At 34.0% G+C, this 13985-nt stretch overlaps 1 protein-coding gene across 3 annotated transcripts in view; it reads left to right on the top strand.

The window, feature by feature from the left end:
* LOC115209926 (transcription factor E2F3-like) overlaps nucleotides 1–13985 on the top strand; it is a 42256-nt gene that overhangs the window by 18236 nt on the left and 10035 nt on the right. The window contains exons 1-4 of one of the 3 annotated variants that reach the window (XM_036501116.1): nucleotides 6789–6904; nucleotides 10742–10847; nucleotides 12092–12183; nucleotides 12690–12814. In XM_036501116.1, the coding sequence (XP_036357009.1) occupies nucleotides 10766–10847; nucleotides 12092–12183; nucleotides 12690–12814 (299 nt within the window). In that variant the 5' untranslated portion in view covers nucleotides 6789–6904; nucleotides 10742–10765. Of the gene's footprint in view, nucleotides 1–6788; nucleotides 6905–7454; nucleotides 7855–10741; nucleotides 10848–12091; nucleotides 12184–12689; nucleotides 12815–13985 lie in introns of those variants that run through there. The other 2 variants (XM_029778532.2, XM_029778531.2) reach the window with 2 other exon arrangements.

Genomic DNA, 13985 nt, shown 5'->3' with positions numbered 1-13985 from the left:
TTTTATGTGGTTTATATATAAACTTGTTATCAGTTCAGATATGGGTACTATTTAAGAAGAGTGCTCCCGGTGCGCGTACTCGCGCTAGCTAGTCGTGACTAGTCGATCCTTACTTTGTGTTTTATTTACTTAGTTTTAAAAAAATTATTTTGGGACTCTTTCGATTTGAACGGCAGTTTTTTCTAGCGGTGTCATATGAAATTGTCACCCATAATTATGACCCTAGTATCGATCTATTGCATTTCAATCTGTTTTGGGGTTAGGGGTGGGGGAAGGGTATCTTTTTTCTTCAGAAATGTAAATAAACCCAATCTGTTTCTTAAACGAGGGACATATTCATACGGCACAGAATGTTTTCACCTCAATAGACGTCATTGATTGGTTGAAATTGCAGAAATTGAAGAAAAAAACCCAAATATCTTACAAACTATAGAATCTTCTCAATAAAGCCAAGAGAAAAATGTTTTATAAACACATTCTACCAGTATACAAAGTTTAAAAGTGTTTATTTACGTGGAAATTATTAAAAAAAATTGCCGTTCAAACCGAAAAGATCCCGTATTTGAACTTGTAAAAAATGCCATTCACTGAGTTTTGTCATAGAGAAAATATCTCATTGCAGAGAAAATGGTGTAAGCACAGCCAGTTCAAAGCGCTCTCTGTCCATATCGAGAAATGTATGCTTTTAAGAGTAGTTATCTCCTCTTAGAATTGAACATTGGCAAGAGAGGCAACTCTGAACTGACTGAGAAACTAGGTCTATTAAATTCCAGTCAAACTATTGTGACTGGTTGTACTAACCTGCTGCCCCGTAAAATACATATTTGAATACTAAGCAATGATTTATATAACTATAAACTTTTTACTAATTCTAATATGCTTGAGATATATTCGAACACTGCATTTTGCCATGGAGAAAAATTCTTGCTGTAGACAAAAAGTATAAACAAAGTCAGTTTAGACTGCTCTCAAACACACAATATATATACTATGGGGTGCTTAAAAGCTCCTGGTTTTGGGTAAATGAAAATACAGGAGGATCAGTTATTTGTGATTGTATTCAACATAGATTCACAAACTTATTGCAGCAGTCCTTCAGTTTTTCTAAACTCTGTAAAAGAACTTGGAAGGTTGGACCTCCAATTAAACCTTTTGCAATACCCTTAAAGCTAGAACCTTTTCAGCACCCCTCGTATATAGTGTTTGTGTGAGTTTGTATATGCCTTTGTTTTCGTTCATGTTCACCGATGGCAAACAAAGGGTTCATTCTTTGATAGATTATGGGATTATTACCTTATTTGGAAACAGGTGAGAGTTTGTAACATGAAGGGCATCTAGCCATAAAACAATCAATCTCAAATTCTATCTGACACATGCAAGCATGGAAAAATAATTAAAACACTCACATACAAACCAACTGCTACTGATAACCATGTTAGCAAGATTGACTGTGCACAGTTGGGTGATTGGCAATTTAACCAGCTACCCCACAAGCTTGCTTGGTGAGGAGGATGAATTTTGGATGCGCTGTGAGATGAAAAATCTTGTCACAGGGCATAAAAACTCGAAAGAGTCTCTGGCATCTAATAATGTATATGAAAATATATATATTATATAAAAATTCATGGGTAAGGCCGGAACAATGTTATATAAATCCAAGGTAAATCACAGGAAAACAGGGATATGAATTAATGGTGACTTACCTTGCATTCAATATTTCAGGGTTATAACTCCCTCTTCAGGAATTAGCAAATGTTGCTTTTAAAAATGAACATTGTAAAACAAAAATACAGTAAAGAAATTGAAGTGGAAGTTATTTTATTCAAATTGATTATTTTAATTTTATTAATGAATAATATAAAATAACAAATGCATTTTTGTTTATTTTCACAACTTTGTATCTTTACTGTACTTCTGGGTACTTCTATTACTTTAAATTTGTGTTTGCTTTGTGGAATAGCTTCTTTTCTTTTTTCTTGTAGTACGTGATAAGATTACTTGGCATCATGTGTGTATAGCATTTTGAAGGTTGAAACCAAAGTCTTGTTCGACAAATTTATTGATGCACATTTTCCACAGTGGCCTAAGATATTATTTTCAGTTTTGTTGTCTCAGTTATCTTCTCTCTTCTATTTTATCAGGAGCTGTAATGCTTTGAATGATTTCATGTTCAGTGAAAGTGATTACAGCTTTGATAGCATCTTCAGTGTGTATCCATTCTTCTGTCAGCAACATTCAGTTTGTATATAGTGTTGACTTCCACAGATTATTTAACAGTTTTTATTAGTTCTTGCACTGCTAATATTACACTCAGCCATAACTTTTTCCATGTTCTTAAGAGTGTTTCAGGATTGGCTGCATCATATGCAGTCACAAGTAAAAATATTGCATCTTTGATTGCACACTGCATTGAAATTCTGTAAGGTTGAATTAATGATATTATGTTTAGTGACAAGTAGCATGCAAAAACATTCAACATTCTGACAATAATTTTGTTTGTGTGAGTGGGTCCTACAGTTGTCAAGAAGTAGAAATCATTTTGTATTTGTAGGCTTCCCCAATTTTCTTAAGTTCTGATGAATTAATGGGATACAAGTGTAAAATGTACCTGTCCATTTCAAGCAGTCTTTTGGGTCATATGTAAATCATAGAATGTACAAACCTGTTAAAAGTTTGTGGGCATCAAATCTTAATTTTATGCTAACTAGAAGCATTAGCAGATTTAAAAACATTCTTTTTTTTATTATGCAATAAAACTTATTGTATTTCGTTCTTGGTTTCCATTCAAAAGTTTTGAGACAAAAACTTCTTTACACCATGTTTGACTTCTTTTTATTTTTTCAAGTTAGCTGGCTCAATTTTAATGATCTTTCTTCACACAGACAAGTTTATCTATTTCATGAGTCATTGTTATGTACTTATAATAAATACGTATGCTTTATAGCTACCTATCTGTTTGTCTGTCTGCCTGCCTTAAATGGAAAGAGTATGACACAATATTGCATATGACACAGTTTGGTGACTTGTTTTTGCAATGGTTGCTGCATAGTTGCAATTATCACTATACAGTCATGGCTCTCACAGATGTGTGTACACAAAAACTTGCTAAATTTATAAAATTTAAGAATTTTAGGAAAGTCTGAGTTCTTAGATGATGGATTTTCTGCTACCTAAATTTTAACTCATTTGCATTTAAACTGGTCATATCCAACCTACATATCCTACCTGTTTTATGTTCAAACTGACCAAATCCATCCTCTCACACCTATCTTACAATGTCATTCTAAAAAAAGCGAACCATATCATCAAAATCTTGAAGCTACAAGATAATGCATGATTAATTCAAGACAATGTGAATAAATAAGCATTATATTTGATAGATTAATATGAATGCTAAAGGCTTACACACACAAACTTGGTTATTCATTCTTTCTTAACCAAAGTATCTTGTAGTGCTTTTTGTAGTTTTAACTATGAATGAAACATGCCGGAGTATTATCTGAGAACTGTTGATGTCATAGAGAAAAGCAGTATCAGTAGAAACTGAAAGTATTTGAACTGAAATAGCATCTCTGATGAGATGAGGAAAATGTGTGGGATAAAACATCTCATAATGGTGGATTTAATAACTTGGGGTTGAATAGTTTTGACTGCTAACTCTGTGCTGGTACAGAGTTTTGGGGCATCCAAATTTCTTAGCTACACAATAAATGTTCATAGTTTCAGTTGCAGATTGTAATAGGGACAACAGAGGGTAGAAGAGAAGTGAGATACTTGGCAGTACAGTTAACATCAGCTACTGTGAATTGACATGTACCATTTGAATTAGGGTACTACTCATCAAATGATTGTGGTATTTTGGGGAGCTAGAATGGTATTATTCAGAAAGCCACTTATGGTTTCTATAAGTCTGTGAGTACAGACTTGAGTAACATGCCTAGAAATGTTTGAGGATTGATTCATTGTTTTCCTGTATTTCTACTCTGTGTCAGCTTACAGATGATCATTGCCCACTGGCTAAAGTACAACTTTTGAAAATTGAGCTGCTGAGACATGTCTATAAAGTAAAACCCTCGTGTTGGTTGAAAGTGGAAGTTTTTCCCCATGTCTCCACACAGAGGTTCCTACAAGGCATTCTCTCAACCCTTTAGCAAATGCATCTTCTCGTATGACTGCCTGAGTTTACCTGAAACCACCAAAGAGAAAGATTGTTACTCCATCCGTAAAGTTAGTATTACCTAAGATTTTATTAGCTATTATTAAGAGCCTCAGATGCATATCTGTGATATATTGTGTTCCCATAATATATCTACTTCTAGCTTGGTGCGTCAGAACCTCTATCCTTTGCTTATTTTGAATACACAGGACTATTGTTGTGTATTGTGTTGAATTGTACTTTCTTCTGTCATGTTTGTTTTGATAATAATGCTAAAGTTGATGAGAATTGGATGGTGAACTGATACAGACAGTGATAGTAAAGAAGCTCTCATTTTACTTAGAGGAGGATGTGAGTGTAGCCTCTTCTAAGAAACTGTTCCACCTTCTTTGGCAAGATTCAAAGCATATTGCACAGACACATCATGCAAATGTTTTGAGGTAAGATATTGAAGTATTATTCTCTGTGACTATTATTACTGTTAATTTAATAATTTGTAATATATTCAAACATTGTAAAAATTCAGTGAGCATAGCATAGGAATATTTTAGAAATACAATAAATTTAAATCTGAAACAATGTGAGAATAAATTATTTTTCTATCTTCTTTGGTAGTTTAATCTATGTATTAACTTTTGACAACTTTTCAAAACAGAATTTAAATGACAGCACTCCAATCTGTATGTCGATTCTATCTATATACACACATACATGTGCATCATCATCATCATCATCACCACCATCATCATCATCGTCATCATTTAATGTCTATTTTCCATGCTGGCATGGGTTGGACTATTTCAGATTTTGGTATGAGACCAGCAATTTTGGGAGAGGGGTAAGTCGAGGACATTGACTCTAGTTGTTTTATTGACCCCGAAAGGATGAATGGCAAAGTCAATGTTGGCAGAATTTGAACTTGATTTATCATATTTGTCAGTGAGAAATATTTGTGTAAGAGATTAAAGAATTTTTTAGCAATTGGTATCCATACTTGCAGGTTGAACAGTGGGTTGAACTTGATTGTCTTTCTTTTGAGGTGTTTAGGTTTCTTTAAGTAGTATGTCTGGGATATACTTGACTTTATTGTTGAAATTGCTTCTAGCAAGAACTTCATTATAGGTGTGGATTGTATGAGAGGTTCTGCAGTAGGTTCTTGATAATGTTTGTTCCATGTGTAGTTAAACAACCATTGTGTGTGTATATGTGATGACAGTTTAAGTGAGGCACATTTGTTTGTCTTAGTTTTTTCCTCTCTCTTCATCTGTCCTTTCCATAAATGAGTGTATACTCGAAATATTAAACACATCTTCCAATTTCCTTGAGCATCAACCTCATAAATCCTGTTTGACTTTTGCTTCATCTTTTTTTTTTTTATGTTTACCTTATGTATAATATATACAACATATATTATAATTTTGATTAGGCTTAATACCAATATCCAGTTGTTAAAACTTAATATACTTGTGCGTTTGGGGAAACTCTTAAGAGTATTCAGCTCTGAATGAAACAATTGTAAGCTAACGAAAGTGATTATGTGTGTACCCTTGTCTTAACATTATTTGATGATTTTAAACGAGCATCATCGTTATACAAGCAATGTTTCTCGTTTCTACTAGTTCCAGATTGAATATTTTTTAAACGAGGTCTCTTTTGATCAATCCATAATTACACCGATAATGACAAGAAAATTAATAACATTAATGGTGAATCTTATCAGACAATACAGTTCTATATTTAAGAGATGAGGAATTATGTACGTTATTTACATTCGACGGATATTTGTCCCCATCTTGTTTGTTGTTAACACAACGTTTCGGCTGATATACCCGCCAGCCTTCTTCAGGTGTTTTGGGGAAATTTCGAACCTGGGTTCTCATTCCTAAGGTATTTTCGATGTTGTTGTTGTTATTGTTCAGGTCACTGCTTGGAATCGAACTCGGAATCTTGGGGTTAGTAGCCTGCGCTCTTAACCACTACGCCATATGCACTACGTTGAATGCAGTATGGTCTTTGGCATGGTGACAACTCCGGATGTTTCAGTCTTATAAAATCTCTACAGGTTAGACATTAAAATGAGTGGGTATAGCTATTTAGAGGGAGGGCATAGACAGCCAATTTAAAACGACGACTTGGGGAAAATTAGCAGCTTTATAATGGTAGGCACGTGCTCAGTTTTGTATGTGAATGAGGGTGGAAGATTTTAATCCAATAGTGATCTATAGAACTTTGTACATATAGTGGGGAAAGAAAATAATCTGCAATGATCGACAGATAAACAAATAATCGTTTATATCGGTCAAAATATCCTCATCACGAGTTAATAAAGATACTAATCTTTATATATATATTTTTATTTAATCAACTGAAGGTTTTCATAGCAGAGATAAAGGAAAATAAAATTACGAAATCGCTTTGGTATACCTCTCTCTCTCTTTCGCACACACACACATAGAGTTATGAAAACTGCCCTGTAGATACCCACATGATGAATGCCTTTCTTTCACTTATAGTAGATGCTGTAATTCGACAGATTATATGTACAAATTTCGAAAGATCGCCATTTGGGTATTCATTGAATTAAAACTTTAATTCATTAAAATTTTTGTTGCTCATCAAATACCCCAATCAATTTGTATTCATCATAAGAAATAGGTCACTTAGTACAGTCATGGGCAATTGTTTTCGAACAAGGGACACGAAATATGACTTCATCATCAGGAGGGCTGCACTAAAAACAAATTTAAGGTAATTTTTCTCTAGGTTTGCCATTCAGAAATTCCCATGGGCTGTTGGTTGTCCATGTCTGACTTAGTATGACGCTTTCAATTCAACGATTTCTTGTCAAACACAATTTGGAGAAAAGACCTTTGATTTAATCTATTCCAGTTCTGAAATAGCTATACGTATTTTTGTCGGCATCGATGGGATTTGTAACTCAGAATATAAAGGGACGTAACTAAAAGCTACTTTATTTTTAATCAAATATTCTGAGGAAAAAATATTTTAACGTTTATTTCATTTTTTTCCCTAAATTTTATCGTTTAGTAAATTATTTTTAATGTCATCAGTCTGAATGGGTTATCGCACTTTTAGACTTTAACGTACACCTGTGCTTGATTATGAAAACGAATTATCTGTCCACATGTTTATACATCTCTTTCTTTTGTTTTTCTTTTCTTATTAACAAGCTGAGAACGTGGCTTGTAATTTATAGCCGATCTAATATAGTTTTCTTTGTATTTAAATGTAAAACACTTACCAGGTAAATATGATCTGCATAGATCTGTAAGTGAAATTTGGTGACGAATCAAACCCCCCAAAATATTGTATATTAGTGAATTAATTTTTATATATATAGTTCATAATTTTCTTTGTTATAGTGTAAAAGCTTTGATATTACATTTCTCGCAGGAAACATTACTTTCTAGTCCGTTTAATGTTTAGTAATTTAATTTCTAACTTGGATAAGAACACTCCAACTGACTAATATGTTCTAAGTGATCGCAGTTGAAAAGTTAAAAGTTTGCATGTGTTGCTTAGTTTTGTGGATGAATGACAAGGGAGATAATTTTTAGTGTTGATATCCAAATCTTGTTTACTGAATGAATTGACGGCATATCGGAACAAACCACCCACATGTCTGCCTAGTTCTGGCCGCGTGTCCAAGTTTTTAAAACGGATCCTTTCTTGACATGGTTGGTATTTATTTATTTTTTAAGGTGTTTTACAAAATATTATCTCAACTTTTTAAGTCTATCGTCATGGTTCTTGAATGCAAAGTCATTTTAACCTAGAAGATACCAATGTTATTTTAGTGTTTAGTACTAAAAAAAATATTTGGAATTTAATTTAGGATCTGTTCGATATTCCAATCAATGAACCCATGTAATATCAAATTTTAAAAATTGTTTCAGGAGTCCCCAATCTCCGCACGTATTAAATTGGCATGTCTATATGTAGATATATTTGTGTGTACGTAAGCACGCGTGCACGTTGTGTGTATAAACATCATAATTTTTAACGTACTCTTCGATGCTTGCATGGGTCAGACGGAATTTATTGAAGCAGATTTTTTTTTACAGCCGGATGACCTTCCTGTTGCTTACCTTCATGTTTCTAAGCAAGTTAATAGTTTTCCAGAGCTAAACATGTTCACGGAAGACTAGAAACGAACAACCTCGCTTGTATGACGATGATGCTCATTTACAACCAACACATGTCAAGGACAAGGATGCACACACATAAGCACACAAACACACACAGGCACATACATACATACATACGACAAGCTTCTTTTAGTTTCTATGTAAAACCACACACAAAGCTTTGGTTGGTCCAGGGTTATATAGTATAGGACACTTGCCCGAGATGCCATACAATGGGACTGAACCCATATGATTGGGAAGCAAGCTTCTCAACCAGACATCTAAGTGTATGTGTAATATCTTCTTTGTATATATCATATGCACTACACATACATACTCATACATGCATAGTTATGTACTTGTGTGTCTACTTACATAGTACATTCATAATTACTATTCTATCCTAAATGTTCTACAGCATCATACTGTTGAGGCTGGACAATCCTCCTGAGAAAAGCAGACTTGTGTTAATCATATTGGATTTCGATTGGGCTACCTGTACAATGACACATATACAATAGTTAATTGAATAACCAATCCTGTGTAACACTTCCTTTATATACACCTCCCTGTAACTTGAAGGTATATCCTGACACATTTCCTTCACCATTTTCTCTATCCCCTATTCCAACTGGGGTAGTTATGTATACCTTCTACTGTTCCTCTGTCATACTCTAACCTCTCATCACCTTGCACTAAACTACCTCCCTCAATTCTACTCCTTACTCAGCTGAGTGGTCATTGTCTTGCAAGTTACTTGGCGATTTTGCTGGTGCCATGTAAAAAGCACTCAGTGTACTTTGTAAAGTAGTCGGTATTAGGAAGTCAATCAAACCATAGAAAACTTGCCAAAGCAGTTAGAGACTGGTGCAGTCTTTTGGCCTGTCAGTATGGAAAATAGATGTTGAATGATGGTGATGATGATCTTTCAGAAGGTTACCTATAATCTTCATCTAAAAGTTGCCTTTCATTTAGATGACTCAAGAATTTAATTTGACTATTGCTTGTATTCATCATCGCCATTTAAAGAGCCATTTTTCTATGCTTTCATATGTTGGACAAAATTAACAGGGGCAATTTTCTATGACTAGATGTCCGTCCAGTTGCCAACTCTCAACTGTTTCCAAGCAAGGTAATATTTCTCCATGGTTAGACATAGTTTTCATGTAACAAACAAAAGATAGATTCACAAAATATTAGAAATTAATGACACTGTTTATATGACAGTGACACTCATTTACGACTATCAGATGATGTTAAGACAAGGAGATATATATACACCTACATTGATATATATACACACACATACATACATGTTGTCTTTCCGTTTCTACCAAATTCAACCACTAGGCAATAGTAGAAAACACTTGCCCAAGGTGCCACACAGTGGGGCTGAACTTGAAACCATGTGGTTGGGAGGTAAAATTTTTAACCACATAACCACATTGGTATCTCAGTGTAAGAAATGGTACCTGCTAAAATTGATTCAGCTTTCTTGATCTCTTTCATTCTGAATAATCTTCTTGCCAAATCAGTATCTCTTTTCAATTGAGTTTGAGTAGACCTATGATCAAAAGTATTCCTGCTGTGACCATCCATCTTTTGGGATGTATTTAGAACTACTTAATTCAATATGTCCATTTTCAAAGATACAGCTGCTATTTCTAGCTGGTTGAGTGACTACATAAAGACTTGTTTTCTTTTGTCTTAATTCACATATAGAATTGAATCAAACTTGTCTTCAAGAAGCCGGATGCACTTTCCATTATACAGCTGATGCAATGGTCTTAGTTACATTCTTACAGACTATTCCAGTAGGCATTTCCCCCCAATAGTTACAAGTAGTGGAATTACACCTTTGTGCTTGGGGATAAATCATCTTTTAGTATGAATCATTTGTCTTTGAGGTTGAGTATCAGATTAATATTTCGATCACACACATTGATGTGTGTGTATACTTACGGACATGTGATTATGAATTGTATAAAATATTTGACATATATATTCCCAAAAAATAGACTTGCTATCACAAACACCATCATTATGTCCAAGTATTTTACGGCTAGATGTCCTTCCTGACAGCAACTCATAGTTGTTTCTTACAACACACAAAGGATATAAATGTGGCTGTTCTAAAATATGGTATATATATATATATATATATATATATATATATATATATATATATATATGCACTGTCATCTTAGCTTTCAGATTGATTACAGTTGTCAAAATATGTTTTTTTACTTCTTCAGAATAACTTTATTAGCAAAAACTTTATTCATTCTGAACTGCGTAATAGGTGAGATTAAAATCAGTTTTTTGCTGTCTGATGTATATTCATTCTCTGCGGTTAAATTTTGAGTATCTTTTTGGACTACTTTTAACATTTCAAATTTAACAAAAAAAAAACTAATTTAACTTAATTTCTTTTCAGGCTAAACGGAAATTAGAGCTAGAAATGAGTATTATAACTACGGAAGATCTTCGAACTCCAAAACGCGGCCGTAAAACACGGGCTTTGCCAGATTGTAGTCCAAAAGGTATTGACAAAATAGCTTATTCTCTTTTGACTGTTAAACAAGTAATGTATTATCTATCTTTTATATTTTCCAATATAAATAAGGTGGCATGTAAAAAGCATTGGTGTGTGTTCTGGTGCCCTTGTAAAAAACATTAGTGTGGGTTATAGTGTCACGTAAAAAACACTGGTACTGTGCCACATAAAAAACACAAGTCATAGTCTTAAAAATTACACACATATATATATATATATATATATATATATATATATATATATATATACACATACATAGCAGTACAAGTGCACATGTTCTAGTTCTGATAGTGTGCTTACTGTCATTCAGGAGATGCTATGGTGGCTAAAGTTTTTAAACCTCTATTTCTGGATATCTACTCTGGTTTCTGGAAATGTACAGTAGTGTACCCCATTCCCAATAAAGACAACCACTTTGACCCTGCTGATGAACCATGATTGCAAGACGAATTTCTTAATCATCTCATCATTTTAACATCCATATTTCCATTCTTGCATGGGTAGGATGCTGTTTATTGAGACAAATTTTCTATGGCCAGACAACATTCGTGTTGCCAATTCTCACCTGTTTCCTAAGAAGATTATATTTCTCCATAGACAGAATGTTTTCACAAAATATTAGAAATGAATGACACTGCCTACAACAACCACAAGGAGACACACATATGCACTGCAGGCTTCTTTCAGTTTCTGTTTCCCAAATCTACTCACAGAGCTTTGATCAGCTCAGAGCTATAGTAGAAGACACTTGCACAAGTGCCATGCATTGGGACTGAACTCAAACCATATATAAGAATTGTATTTACTTAGCATATGGCTTGATCTGAGAGTGTATAGGAAGTGAACCCATTGCATTGTAATAGTCATTTTAAACCATTTGAAAACACGCAAAAGCTGTTATTTCTTAGTAGTACTGTGCCTAAGTGAGTTATTTTAGAATAGCTTCATTTTGTATTTTCTGAATTAAAGAAAGCTTTAGTCAGGTGGGTAAACAGAAAGTGGATATAAGAATGTGAGTGATTCTTTCTAAAACTGTACATGGATATGCAAAGATACATTCAGTTTTAGTTAGGAAGTGGACATTGTGCATTGAAATAAGTGATTTTTAAAATTCTAGCTTTTTTGTTTTAACTTTTTAACTCCGTTATTTGTGTACTTATGTATGATTAATACAATTTAGACTTTGCTTTACTAAAATTGGTAGATTTCATTACTTGCTTTGTATTCTAGTACGATCCCCTGGTGAAAAAACAAGATATGACACATCCTTGGGCTTATTAACGAAGAAGTTTGTTGGCTTGCTCAGAAATGCACCAGATGGCGTAAGTTCACATTTATTGTTTACTCTTACTCTTTTACTCGTTCCAGTCATTTGGCTGCGGCCATGCTGGAGCATCACCTTGAAGGATTTTAGTTATTCTTTGTAAGCCTAGTACTTATTCTATCACTTTATTTTTGCCAAACCTCTAAGTTACAGGGGTGTAAACACACCAACATTGGTTGTCAAATGATGATGAGGGGACAAACACAGATACAAAGACACATAAACATAAATACATACATACATACACACACACACACACAGTGAGCTTCCTTTCAGTTTCTGCCTACCAAATCTACTCACAAGGTTTTGGCTGGCTTGCAGCTATAGTAGAAGACACTTGCCCATAGTGCCATGCAGTGGGACTGAACTAAGAACCATGTGGTTGGGAAGGAAACTTCTTACCAAACAGCCACAGCTCTGTTTCGTTCGTTTAAAATATTTTTATACCAAGTTCTCGATGGATAAAAAGATAATATACAAAATAAAATGTGTTTTCATTTTCAGGTTGTGGATTTAAATAAAGCTGCAGAATCTTTAGAAGTTCAGAAACGAAGAATATATGATATAACAAATGTATTGGAAGGAATCAATCTTATATCAAAAAAGTCTAAAAATCATATTCAATGGAAGTAAGTCTTTGTGAAGTTTCATTTTTTTCTGTTTTTGCCACTTTTCTAAATATTGACCATAAAACTTGTGTTCCTGTACCATTGGTAAGTATACTTTAAGACTGTAGTGATAAGGTGAATACTGGTACTTTATTGACACATATCCTTATTGATCAAAGTATTCAATGTTATGCTTATTTCTTGAAATTCTTCCCATTTTCACCTTTGCATATTCTTATATCTGTGAAATTATTACAAAGAAGTATTTTAATGATTCTCACCATTCAGTAAGTTGATAAAAATATTACAACTTAATTATAAAAAATTACTTTTGAATTTTTCAAAATTAAATGTTTTGTAATGAATTTTTCTTACTCTCCACAATACATCTCCCAAACAACCCCTCCTATTTCTGTCTACTCACTATATTCCCTCCTTTCCACCTCCCACTTACTTTCACAGTCCTGTGAACTGACCCACTCATTCACCCTATCCAATCTATGGTCCCGTTTCACTTATATACACTTCGTGTACTCCCTGTCACATCCTCACCATCTTCTCTCTTCTACTGAGGAAGCCTTGTATCTCCTTTTTGCAGGACACCAATTTCTGTCCCTCTTGTCATACTCTAACCTCTCATCTGGTACAGAGCCACCTTCCCCAATCCTATTCCTTCTCTCCTTGGGGCATCTTGTCATGTAAATTATTTGGTGACTTCTGCTGCTAGTGTCATGTTAAAAGCACCCAGCACACTCTGTAAAGTGGTTGACTTTAGGAAGGGCATCAAGCTGTAGAAACTATGCCAAAACAGACATTGGAGTTTGGTGTAGTCTTTTGACTTCTCAGCATGGAAATGGCCATTAAATGTTGGTCATTCTATGTTTTCTTTTGACTACACAGCTTCTTTGTTTTTACTTGCAACTAAGACATAATTGCTTTTCATATTATACAAGTACTGTAGAAGGTTGGGGATGGAAGTCTTCATATCTTATTTAAATATTAACTAAAAAATTAAATGCAATATAAAATAAACAGTTTGTTAGCCACAATCTCAATACCAACAACTATAAATTGAGATATAAAGATAAATTTTACTTGCTAGCTACAGGAGTGTATATGAAGCATCAAGACTATGTACCTGAGCTTAGTCAAAGCCATGTGCTAAGTATGTATCACCTACACCAAGCAGGTG

This window comes from Octopus sinensis, linkage group LG3, assembly GCF_006345805.1.
Source record: "Octopus sinensis linkage group LG3, ASM634580v1, whole genome shotgun sequence".
Lineage (NCBI taxonomy): Eukaryota > Metazoa > Mollusca > Cephalopoda > Octopoda > Octopodidae > Octopus > Octopus sinensis.
Note: the sequence above shows the minus strand (reverse complement) of the source record. Positions and strands in the feature narration are given on the sequence as shown.